The following is an 11,356-nucleotide window of genomic DNA, read 5'->3' as shown; positions in this document are numbered from 1 at the left end:
CCCCTCCTTATTCTTGATAACACATGTTGCCAAAGAGTCATGCATACCCCGCTGATGGACTCTCAACACACTCTTGCACCTGGGAACACACGTTAGCTATCAGCAGCCCTGTCCTGGGAAGCCTTCCGTCCGGAAATGACCCCCGCTTGCCAGCCGTGGCATCACAGCTACTTTTGCTGCATCCCTGGGGGCAGGGGCAAGAATAGAGCAGGAGTGTCCAGAACTTGAGCCCCTGGGCAGATTCCCCAGGCCCACTGGAAGGGGTTACTCTCAGTCCAGGCCTTAAAAGGGAAATTACCGGGTTGCAGCTGCTGTTGGGACCTGTAGGGTTAGCATGGGATAAGTGTGCTGGCCAACAGGGAGGGGCTGGGGTGGTGACCTGAATGTCCCCCTGCCTAACCTTGGCTTCTCCGGCCCATCTGTCGGAACTGGTGCCCGGCCAGCCGCTTTGCCTTCGGTAGAAGCCTGCCACACCTGTTCTTGAGGCTTGCCCTGTCCCAGGGCTTCTGGCTGGATTGGGGTGAGGGTGTGTGAGGGTCTGTCCAATGGGACTTCTTTGGCTTTGCAGATCTGGATTCTCTCCATACTCCCCAATCTCCACAAGGGGATGTTAGGGAGATGGACACACACACACACACACACACACACACACACACACACGGAGGAGGAGGAGGAGGAGGAGGAGGAGGAGGAGGAGGAGGAGGAGGAGGGGGAGGAGGAGGAGGAGGAGACGACGACCAGTACTAGGAGGCAGGGAGTGGACGGGAGAGGCAATCACAGACCCAGGAGGCCAGTTTTGCTCAAAATGCTGTTTATTGCTCTATTCAATGACCACGAGCAAATTATAAAAAGACACCAAATGTCTCTGTCTGCCGTGGAATAAATATTTAAAGTCAGCAATAAAAACACGTGGCTCCAAGATAACACATGTTGCCAAAGAGTCATGCATACCCCGCTGATGGGCTCTCAACACACGCGTGGACACAGGAACACACGCAGAGCTGCACGCAGCAAGACTCCTGGGAAGGCTTCCCACGGTGACACAGAAAAATGTTTCCCACAGATCTGGGGCGATTTCCCAACCCACCCTCGGAGCTCCCCCTCTCCCTCCCACCCCCACCAGGGCCCAGGTCCTCTGGGTGCACAGCCCCCATCTGTCCCCTTCCTCCCCCATGCCTCGCAGGCTGGCCACTGCCTCCTGAGGACCTGTGACACCCAGAGGCCATCCAGGCTGTGATACTCCCCCCTGCACCCGAGACCTCTCCGTGGATGAGATCTCTCTTCCCACCCAGGAGCTTCCCACGCCTGGCCTCCAGGTCCTCCGGCCCTTCTCCCCACCCTGATCCCAGTAACTGAGGGCAAAATGCAATCTGCCTGTTGGGAGAAGTGGGGTGGGGGCCAAGCCAGGCACCTCTGCTTGGGCTGCTTAGGGCCTGGAGCTCGTGACCCCTATCCTAGGCTGAGGAGACACAGTGTCCGGTACAGACAGCAGAGATGGATGGACAGACAGAACACGCTGTGGCAGGACACTTGGAATGCAGCACAAACATTTTGGATCAAGTAGCGATGGAACCATCGTTAAAACTGAGGCCCCAGGTCTGCGTGGTGTGGGTCGGGTCCTGGAGCCCCAGGCCTGGCCTGGCACGTCCCTCCCCCACCCTGCCCCACTCCCCAGTATATACAGGAGGAATTGCTATGTTGGGGGTAAGGGCCAGCTGGAGAGAAGGAAGCAGGAGGGGCGGGGCAGGGAGCAGGCCAGGACCTGAGGCTGGGCCCTGGGGGTGTGGCTGGGGAAAGGGCCCAGCCTCAGGCTGGGTGGTGCCAGGAGGACCTCGGGGGGAGCAGAGAGCTCACTCTGGGGCCTGGCGGGACAGCTGCTTCTCATACAGGCTCATGACATGATGCACAAACTGGTACTGCTCGCACGTCTGGATCATGCCGCCCCTGCCCGGCAGAGATGCATGGTAGGGAGGGGCCACTCATGAGAGGCCTTGTTTACGTGGAGGCTGGAGAGGCCAACCCTAGGCAGGCCATCCCCTCGGCTCCTCCCTGCCCCTCCCAGCGCAGGTGCAGACAGCAGGGACAGAGATGGCATTCCCGCCACCCTCAGCCTGTCCTGGCCGCCCGCTGTTTCTCTTCCCTCTCCATCCAGCACTGCCTGTCCAGATCCAGCCCCTCCACTCATCTGACTTCCCTACCCCATCAGCCAGCGGCCAGTCCATACCCAGTGTGCCCTCCTGCCCCTCACCCCAAGCACAGTCAGTCTCTCCCTTCTGCCCCTAGGGCTCACGCTCTCCATGTGCCCCACCCTGCCCGTGGGCTGACCTGTCCTGCCGGAGCTGGCACGTGGTCTTCAGGATGTCCACCACACCCTCCTGCCGCAGCTGCTGGCAGCAGATGCTGGTGGCAATGAAGCAGCCAGTCCTCCCAATCCCTGCGCTGCGGGCCGAGGGGATGGGTGGGGTGAGGGGCGGGGCAGCGGGGGTGGGTGGCTGCCCTGTCCTGGCGGGTGGCTGGGAGGACCCACCTGCAGTGGACGATGATGGGGGCGCAGTGGGGCCCCTCCTGCTGGGCAGCCTCCTCCACCTCCTGCACCAGGTGCAGGAGAGGGGGGGCCCGGTCTGGGGTCTTCTGGTCGGGCCAGGACGTAAACCAGTAATGCTTCAGGCCTCGCTCTTCAGTCCCGCTCTGTCCAGGAGACAGAGGCCCACCCCAGATACACGTGAGCTCTGTGAGCCCACACAGCACAGAGATGGGGATAGGATGGGGGGGAGGAAGAACACAGGGGGGAGGACACAGGGAGTGGGGCCTCTGGGCCTCTGCCACAGACACCACATTGCCCAGTGGCACCAGACAGAGACCCAATGCCAGCTTGGTCGTGGCGGCTGGCCCGTGGAATCGGCATTGGTCTTCACACATCATCCAAGAGAGGCAAAGAGTCCCCTCTCCAATTCATTCCTGCCTCCCAGTTTCTTATTTTAACGAACAGCCCAGTCCCCCGTAGCCACATAACCAGAGCTCAGGGACCTTCCTCTCGCCTTGCTGTGCTTGGTCTGACTCCCCCTCACCCTCTCTTTCTGGGGAAACAGGAAGCTGGTTCCTGGGGCCCTGGGTCATCTGACTGTGAAAGCTCCTACAGCCTCTGCCCCCCACCCCCTTCCTGGCCCTTTCTGCCCTCCAGCCAGGCTTGTATTTCAGAGCTGGTCAGGTGGGCACTGCCTGCTGGGAGCTGAGTGCTCCCTGGCATCCTCTCCAGTGGAGAGAGGCAGCTCAGAGGAACAGACCTCAGGCTTTGCACTGGACCTTGTGACTGTCAGCTTCACTGGACTTCCCACTCTATCAGCTTCCTGGTGCCTGGCTCACCCCTGCCAGTCTTTGGGGTTATTAGAAGGGCTCTATCATTTCTGAAAGAGAGAACCCACTGATCCTCCCAACTCCAAATGAACAGTCTGCTCTCTTAGGCTGCTCCTGAAAGAAGCACAACTTTAGGGTGGGAGGATACCTTCCCCCACTCTTCTGGGCTGTTTCCTATTGCTCATATTTTGTGTCCGGCGCCAGCCCCCCCCCCACCCCCCCACCCGCCGCTTTTTTTTTTTTAATCACAACTTCCTCCTGTAACCCAAATGCAGCAAGGAGTGTCTACCCTCTGGTGGACAGATTGGGTACTACAGGCCAGAAGGCCTGCATCCCAGGTGAAGGGGATGCTTTTAGCAGGGATCTTGAAGTCACCGTGGTCTTTCAGTTATAAGGACAGTGCTGGAGGCAGCGGGAGACCCCTTATCCAGACGGTCCTGGGTTTAGGTGCATTTGAAGCAGAGCTGGAAGGCATTATGAATGACTGTGTAGACACACAGAGAGCCCAACAGCATAAAATACAACAGGTTTGGTCCTGCTTCTGTCCCCCTGTCCATTCAGCCCTCCCTTATCCCTTGCTCACCAGCAATTCCTGGAAGACATAGGACAGTGGTTCTCAACCTGTGGGTCGCGACCCCTTTGGCGGTCGAACGACCCTTGCACAGGGGTCGCCTAAAACCATCCTGCATATCAGATATTTACATTACGATTCATAACAGTAGCAACATTACAGTTATGAAGTAGCAACGAAAATAATTTTATGGTTGGGTCACAACATGAGGAACTGTATTTAAAGGGCCAGAAGGTTGCGAACCAATGACATAGGCCTTGATTTCAGCTAGAGTGGACTCTGGAACCCTGTTCTTCTGTGGCATCCTCATTAAAGCCCTTGCCCCCTAACAGCCCCGCCCCAGGCCTCACCCTCAGGGAGATGAGTCGCAGCCGGTAATCCTCAGTGTGAATGACTTTGCGCACGGTGATCTCGACACCATCATACACCACCTGCTCCTCCGGCCAATACTCGGTGCACTTCTGTAGGGCCAAGATCAGGCTGCGATACACTCCCAGTTCCCCAACCATACTCTCCCCAGTGCCCCTTCAGGGCCAGCGGGAGAGCTATGAAGTGGCAATAGGTTTGCAGTTAGAGAGTCCTGGGTTCAAAACTCAGCTTCGTAACCTTTACGTTACCTCCCTTTTCTGAGCCTCAGTTACCTTATCTGGAAAATGGGAATAATATCCATCTTGAGTATGGAAGTAGCCAGCGTCAGCCCTGGCAGCCTAGGAGGCAGCAGAGTATTCTGCTTCAGATCCTGGGCACTGGAGGTGGAGAGGCCAGCTCCAGACTCTGCCTCCGAGGACTGGTGTGGCCCTGAGCAAATGGCTTAACCTTGCTGAGCCTCCTACCTCCTCACCCTGACTGTGGAGTGAGCACTACCGACCTCACAGGATTGTTGTAAGACCACGGAAACAAGAGGCTTAGGATGGGCACGAAGCTGCAGACACCTGGAAATGGTGCAGGGGGGCCTACCTCGTTCATCTCCTCGATGTTGGTGATCATGACAATGATGGGTGTGTGCTCCTGCCACACCATGTGCCAGAAGTCGCCAACCGTGCTGACGATGGGTCCCTGAGTGGCAATGTACACCTTCTCCTCCCCACCGTAGCCCTGTGGCCAGCCAAGTCCAGGCTGTCAGGGTCAGACGCAATGTTCCTGGGGCCCAGTCCCCACACTCAGGCTCTTCCCGGGGCTGGCAGCAGCCGCACTGGCTTACGGACAGGCCTGGAGGACGGATCCCACCAGCTTGGGCCTCCTTTTCAGGGAGAGGGTGTTGGGATGGGGCTACGTACCCGGATGTAGTTGGCGTTGATGTAGGAACTCAGGGGGTCGTCAGGGTCTGGTGAAGTCAGACACACTCTGCTGTGAGGGTCTGGGGTGGGGGAGACAGGTGAGGCTGGGATCCGATGTGTGCAATCCTCCTGGGGCAGGGCCCACCTTGCCTGGCCCATTCAGGGCACCCACATTTCTTCTGAGACCCCAAGTTCCTCCTTCCCCTGCCCTGTAGCAAAACATTCACCCTTCCCCATGGCCCGTTGAGGCAGGCGAGGCCCCGGCTGAAGAGGGGGGTTGAGTGAGGCCCTGGGACTCTCCCTCTGTGGCATCAATGCCTGCCCCTTGCCCCTGCCCCTTAAGCTGCCCTGGATTCACTGTGCCTAATGTTCTAGGGAGAAGAAAGCTAAGTAGAGAAAGGAGTTATCCAGGGGACGCATCCTGGACAGCAGAGGTAGCAAGAGTTTGAATATACACTCTCACCAATGTGCTGAGTGCGCTTGTAAAGCACATGGCCTTTCTAAGCCTCAGTTTTCCTGTCTGTAATATGGGGGTAAAGATACCGACTTCCTGGGATTGTTGGAAGACAGATGAGAAAACAGCTGTGAAAGTACTAAGTAAAGTGCTTTATAGCTATAAAGGGCTGTTAAGATTTGGGGGATGAAAGCTGAGGAAGACTATTGGGATAAGAGGAGTAAAACCTTCCACGCCTGAGCTGAAACTAGGGTTGCTGCAGCAGACAGTGTGCACAAAGGGTTTTTATTCTTCAATCCATTCACATGTCAAATCCCATGGTAAAAGATTCTCATAACATCCTGCTCTTCTTCCTGGGGTAGAATCTGTTTTATTCCTGCTAGAGCCTCCCTGCACTGACGGCTCTGTCAGCCTGCAGAGGCTGGGACTGAGGTGGAGACGGTGTGGGGGGGGCAGGGAGCTGGCTGGGGCCCCCGGTCCTGGCTGTGGTCTAGCTCTGTCACCAGCTCAGTCTTTTCTCTGGGCCTCGGTTTCTCTCCCATATAGGGGGCCTGGACGAAGGTAATTCAGGTGTGCACAACTTGGGGCACGGCTAAGAGTCTGCACCACTGAGCCTGACGACCTGGGTTCAAATCCTGGCTCTGACTTACTAGCTGTGCCAACGTGGGCCACTTACTTCATCTCCCTGTGCCTTCTCTGTAAACTGGGGCCATCCTTTTCAGCGCGGCCTTACTAATCTTGTAAAGGTTAAAGGAGTCCTCAGACCAGTGACAGCCCAGCACACAGAAAACACTGTACAGTACAAGTTGCTGCCGTTATTGCCATCCTTACACATGCTACCATCGTTAACGGGTAAAAAGAAGGATGCCAAGTGGCAGGAGAAATGGCAGGAGCCTCTGCTCTCCAGCCTGTTACTCCTCAGCCCTAGTGCCTGAGGCTTTGGCAGGTGATTTGGGGGTAGGAGCAGGTGGGGGAGGGGCAGCTCTGTGGACAGAGGCATAGAAGGATGTCGGGATGGAGAAGAGCAAGGGTAAGCGGAGGGGGGCTCTGGCTGGCCAGCAGGAGAGAGAGAGGAGCAGGGCGCGCTGCATGCGCCATCTCCCTTCCCCTTACCAGCGCTGCCCAGGTTAGGTGCCCAGACACCAGGGTCCTTGGTATTAAAGGACCACTGTGGGAAGGGGAATGGTCCTTTTAACCCTACTATGCCTGGCACTGTGCTTGAGAGTAGAAACTCCAAGATAAACAAGACACAGTCCCTGCTCCTAAGTGTTGGGCAGGCAGACAAGCAGTGTGTGGCCTGTGAGCACAGTGTGTGGCCCTAGTTTCCCGGAACAGGGGCACCTGGACTAGGTGTGAGGGACCAGTAGGAGGAGGAGGAGGGCACACCATTCAGTCTGATTCAAGTGCCCGGGGGCAGGGAGGGGCTGCTGAGAAATGAGTGGGGGGAATCTGATGACTAAGGGTCTTATAAGCTGTGATGATCAGCCTGGACCTAACCCCGAGGATTCAGGGTGCAGCCTGGACCTAACCCCGAGGATTACAGGGTGACATGACAGTGTTGAAGGAGGAGAAAGACGACTGGATTTTGGTTTTGCGTCATTTTGGCGACAATGATAGAAGATGGACAGGAGGGTAGGATGTACCAGTTAGAAGATTACTGCAATGCTCCAAGTGAGACGTGTCTGGGGTCAGAGGGCGGCCCTGCCCTGCACAACTCCAGGGAGCATTAATTGTCAATGCCGTCGATGTACATGGCACCCTCTGAAACTGGGCAACTACCCCCTACCCCTAAAAAGTTACTTGGCAGTGAGGATGGAGAAGGGGCACTAGATTTGAGACATTCACTCATTCACTCACTCACTCACTCACTCACTCACTCACCCACCCATTCATTTACTCAGATTGGTGCAGAGGCTACCATGCGCCAGGTGCCCTCGGTGCTTGGGATACAGTGGCGAAACTGACAGAAATTGCTCCCCTGAATCTTGTTCTCAGTGTTGCTGCTGGGTTCCTGGCCACTCTGTACAGTCACTGTCCACAGCCCTGTCTCTCCCATCAGCTTGCGAGCCTCCTGTGCACAGTCTGTGTCTCACTCACGTCTGATTTCTCAGCCCTGGGGGCAGGGGCTCAGGAAACACGAGCAGAATGAGTGTGAGAACAAACTCGGGGCGTCCTGGACCTGAGAGGGGACCTCTGCCACGACTGCCCTGCCCTCTGTCACTGCCCCCACCCCCTCAGCCTCAGCCCAGCCTCTGAGGGCACGGGGTCAGTTCTTGCTGGCCACAGAGAACATTCTCTGTTGGGCTTGGAGGCCTGGAGGCTCAGCGTGGCTCAAAGCCTCTCAGGAATCCAGGGCCAGGTGGCGAGATGGTCTGAGTCCCGCCCTCCCCCAGTGGCCACTCTGCATGGCCAGCAAAGGCCTAGGTTCTGGGGTCCACGAGCCCCTCCCTCCAGGTGGGGCTAGGTGGGTGCGGGAGAGCAAGACAAGGGAAGAGGTGAGCAGCCCTGAGCAGTGCCTCCTGGCCTTACATGGTGCTTTGTTTAACCGGAACCACCTAGAGGCTGTGTAACCATAGCAACCACAAGTCGCTATTTTAAAAGTTAAAAATAAGTCATGACATCTTCCATGTTGTTGGAGATGCTGATGGCAAAGCTGCCTTTTTAAAGCCTTGTCACTCCATAAACGGAGTGGAGTATGTTTGTGGGGATTCACTTTCAACAAGTCACCCCTCCGAGCTGGCCCGGGGGCCTGGGGCCAGAACTCGGCAGGGTGACGCGCAGACAGGGGCTCCATTAAAGTGACCTGAAAATGACACCCCAGGGCTGAAAGAGAAACCTTGGGCCACCTGGTCTAACCACCCCCAGGGAGGGAAAATCCCTATCAGACCCTCCAGGGACTGCTCAGGGACTGTTGGAACACCCTCCCTGACGGGCACTTACTCCCGACAGGCGGCTCACTTCCTGGTAGAGGATGCACAATCTGGACAAAACACACTCGGGGTTGACAAAAGGGCCCGATTCAGGGTCACAGAGACCTGGTTTGAAACTCAGTTCTGTGTGACTGTGGATGAGCCACTTAACCTCTCGAGCTTTAATCGCCTCTCCTTAAAATCTGCCCACTCCGAAGAGACCAAGAATGCCAGAACACCCTGCTGATACCACGCACTGTGTAGGAGCTGCTGCTATCGTCACTCTTTCTGGGTTTCCTCAGAGCCCAGCACACCTGGCCACAGGAAGGGTCCTGAGAGTGCGTGTGAAGGAATGAATTAACCTCTGCCCTCAGTAGGGGGTGTTTCTCTTTACTGGGCATCGCCACTCTCCATCCCTCCTCATGACCCTGGAGGCCCAGCTCTGGGGTTAAGGTCTCCCTCAGGGTGAGGGGACACCCAGGGGAGGGTGAGCCCCCCCCCCCAATCTCCCTACCCCCAGGGCACTGAGTACTCACTGGGAAGGATGGTTTTGTACCGGTTCTTCCGTACCAGCCCAGGGATGTCATACTCTTTTGGATCCACGAAGTTCATGGGGATTTCCTGCAGGAGGAAGGACATGGGGATGTGAGCAGCCGTTGGGCTGATTCTCACAGATGTTTGAATCCAGGGGCTGCTGTGCCCCAACTTCTAGTCCAGGGGCTGGCTTGAGTGCATGCGTTCATTCAACATTTACTATTAAATGAGTTCGTGCACACACAAAACGCAATTGGAACACTGTCTGGCACGCAACGAGCACGTAAAAAATGTTATCATTACTACTGTCTACTGAGGGCCAGTCTGGCACAGAGTAGACACTAAATAAATGGTTAATAGACAAGAACAAAAGTTGAAAAGCAATCTGGCCAGTCACCAGCATCTCCCACACTCCCTGCGCTGCAGGCCGAACTGAGTGGCTTTGTTGATCTGTGTTCCCACCCTGGACATCCCCACCTCAGGACCTGGGGTTGTGCTGCTCACTCTGTGCCCCACCCGATTCTCATCTTCTCATGTCCTTCCTGTCCATCATAAATGCCACCTCCTCCAAGAAGCCTCCTCTGATACTCTAGCAGGAGAGGAGCCTCCTGAGCTCCCAGGGCCGTATTTGCACCTCCCAATCATTCTGTGTCAAGAGCTCCAAGTCTGGACTTCTCTGCCTGGAATATGAGGTCTTCGGGGGTCTGGCTTTCCTTTACCACCAGCTGCTTTCAAGATTGCCCGTTCCTTCCTGTTGCTAATATGCCATTCTCCATCTTGCCTCCAGGTCTGAGTTCATGGCATTCCACTTGCAAGGAGCACCCCTCTTCAGTTCTCCACACCATTCCCACCCTTTAAGGCTCCCCTCTAGCCTCACCTCCCCCCATGTCCTCTGGGATGACTCCCCAGTGCTTCTCACTTCTTCATTCCCCTTCTATCTGTTCACACACGGTCCTATAGCGTTCACTGTGTCTGGGCCCACTAAGTACGCTCTTTGTAAAATGAGGATCATAACACTTTCTAGGGTTGTTGTGAGACTCAAAAGAATAAAGACATGTGCAAAAGCACCGTGGAGTGGGTGTGCAGGCTGTGTTCCTTTCTCTAGGCAAGATCGACAATGATCTACTGAACAAGAAATGCTGAGAGGACGCAAGTCCCCTTCAAGGGGAGGTGATGGTGGTGGGAACTTGGGATGGGATCGTCCAGGAAGGCTTTCTAGAGGCATCAGGGGTGGGAGATGATGTGCAAAAAGGCCCTGGAGGAGAAAAACATGGGGGTGGGCGGTGCTGGCCTAGTTTGAGGTGGACAGTCCCTGCAGGGGCAGGGGGACATAAGGCTAGAAAAGGGGTCTCAGGCTAGCCCAACTCGGGTAATGCAGGCCATGCCAAGCTCTGCAGAATTTGGAGCAGTGGGTCACGAGGTGATGGAGGTCTTTTCAGAGAGCCATTGGGTCCATACAGGGAGCAGGGGCTGGGGCGGGGGGAGGGGAGTTGTGAGGGAGGCACATCGGTTCCCCATCCCCCTGGCTTCTCCCAGGAGAGACTCTCCTCAAACACTCAAGGCCCCTCGCCCGTCCTGCCCACAGAGGTGGGCAAGTAGCCTGACGGGTGCATTTGATTGAGGAATGGGCTTTTGGGTCCCAGCCTCCTCCTTCCTCCTCCTCTTGGGCCCTCCTGCCAGGAAAGAATTATAGGGATGCCCCATGGGGCCCACGATATGCCAGTAGCACATGGGGTGGGTAGAAAGTTTAAATCTGGGGGGATTAGGAAGCTCACTATTGCTACATACTTAGGCCTCCTTTTAAACCTCATCTTCACCAACAAAAATAAAGACGATACTGTGATCTCCTAGGACTTAGCTCTTAACTGGTTGAGCATTCAGGCAGGTAAAACAGGGGTGGCCTTTACTGGGCCCCTCGAAGTCCAACAGGAGGCAGCTGCAGGCTGTAGCACAAGTCTAGAGAGGAGGTGATTAGACCTCCCTAAGCTACAGCTGGAAAGATGTCAAAAGGGGCACGGACAATGCTTGGTGATGTCGGGCAGGAGGAAGGTGGGAAAGTAGCAGCCAGAGGGAGGGCTTTCTATAGCTTTCAAAGCACAGGGCTAGCCCTAGCCGGTTTGGCTCAGTGGATAGAGCATCGGCTTCCAGACCAAAGGGTTCTGGATTGGATTCTGGTCAAGGACACCTACATCGGTTGCAGGCTCCTCCCCGGCCCATGCCCTGGTCAGGGCGCATGCAGGAGGCAGCCAATCAATAT

General features: G+C 56.2%; 2 protein-coding genes across 2 annotated transcripts in view; both read right to left on the bottom strand.

Annotated features, from left to right (window-relative positions):
- The window catches only part of IGSF22 (immunoglobulin superfamily member 22), a 22,802-nt gene extending 20,239 nt beyond the window's left edge, over positions 1 to 2,563 (bottom strand). Inside the window, exon 1 of the mRNA XM_006093799.3 lies at positions 2,528 to 2,563. The gene's annotated coding sequence lies outside the window, so the exon portion shown is untranslated. The remainder of the gene's footprint in view (positions 1 to 2,527) is intronic.
- The window catches only part of PTPN5 (protein tyrosine phosphatase, non-receptor type 5), a 45,250-nt gene continuing 35,038 nt past the window's right edge, over positions 1,145 to 11,356 (bottom strand). The window contains exons 9-15 of the mRNA XM_023758159.1: positions 9,102 to 9,186; positions 5,203 to 5,282; positions 4,883 to 5,020; positions 4,276 to 4,386; positions 2,528 to 2,688; positions 2,326 to 2,439; positions 1,145 to 1,944 (exon numbers count right to left, since the gene is read on the bottom strand). Of these exons, the coding sequence (XP_023613927.1) occupies positions 1,851 to 1,944; positions 2,326 to 2,439; positions 2,528 to 2,688; positions 4,276 to 4,386; positions 4,883 to 5,020; positions 5,203 to 5,282; positions 9,102 to 9,186 (783 nt within the window). The 3' untranslated portion in view covers positions 1,145 to 1,850. The remainder of the gene's footprint in view (positions 1,945 to 2,325; positions 2,440 to 2,527; positions 2,689 to 4,275; positions 4,387 to 4,882; positions 5,021 to 5,202; positions 5,283 to 9,101; positions 9,187 to 11,356) is intronic.

Source organism: Myotis lucifugus, unplaced genomic scaffold, assembly GCF_000147115.1.
Source record: "Myotis lucifugus unplaced genomic scaffold, Myoluc2.0 scaffold_124, whole genome shotgun sequence".
In the NCBI taxonomy this organism is placed as follows: Eukaryota; Metazoa; Chordata; class Mammalia; order Chiroptera; family Vespertilionidae; genus Myotis; species Myotis lucifugus.
This window is presented reverse-complemented; position numbering and strand designations above follow the sequence as displayed.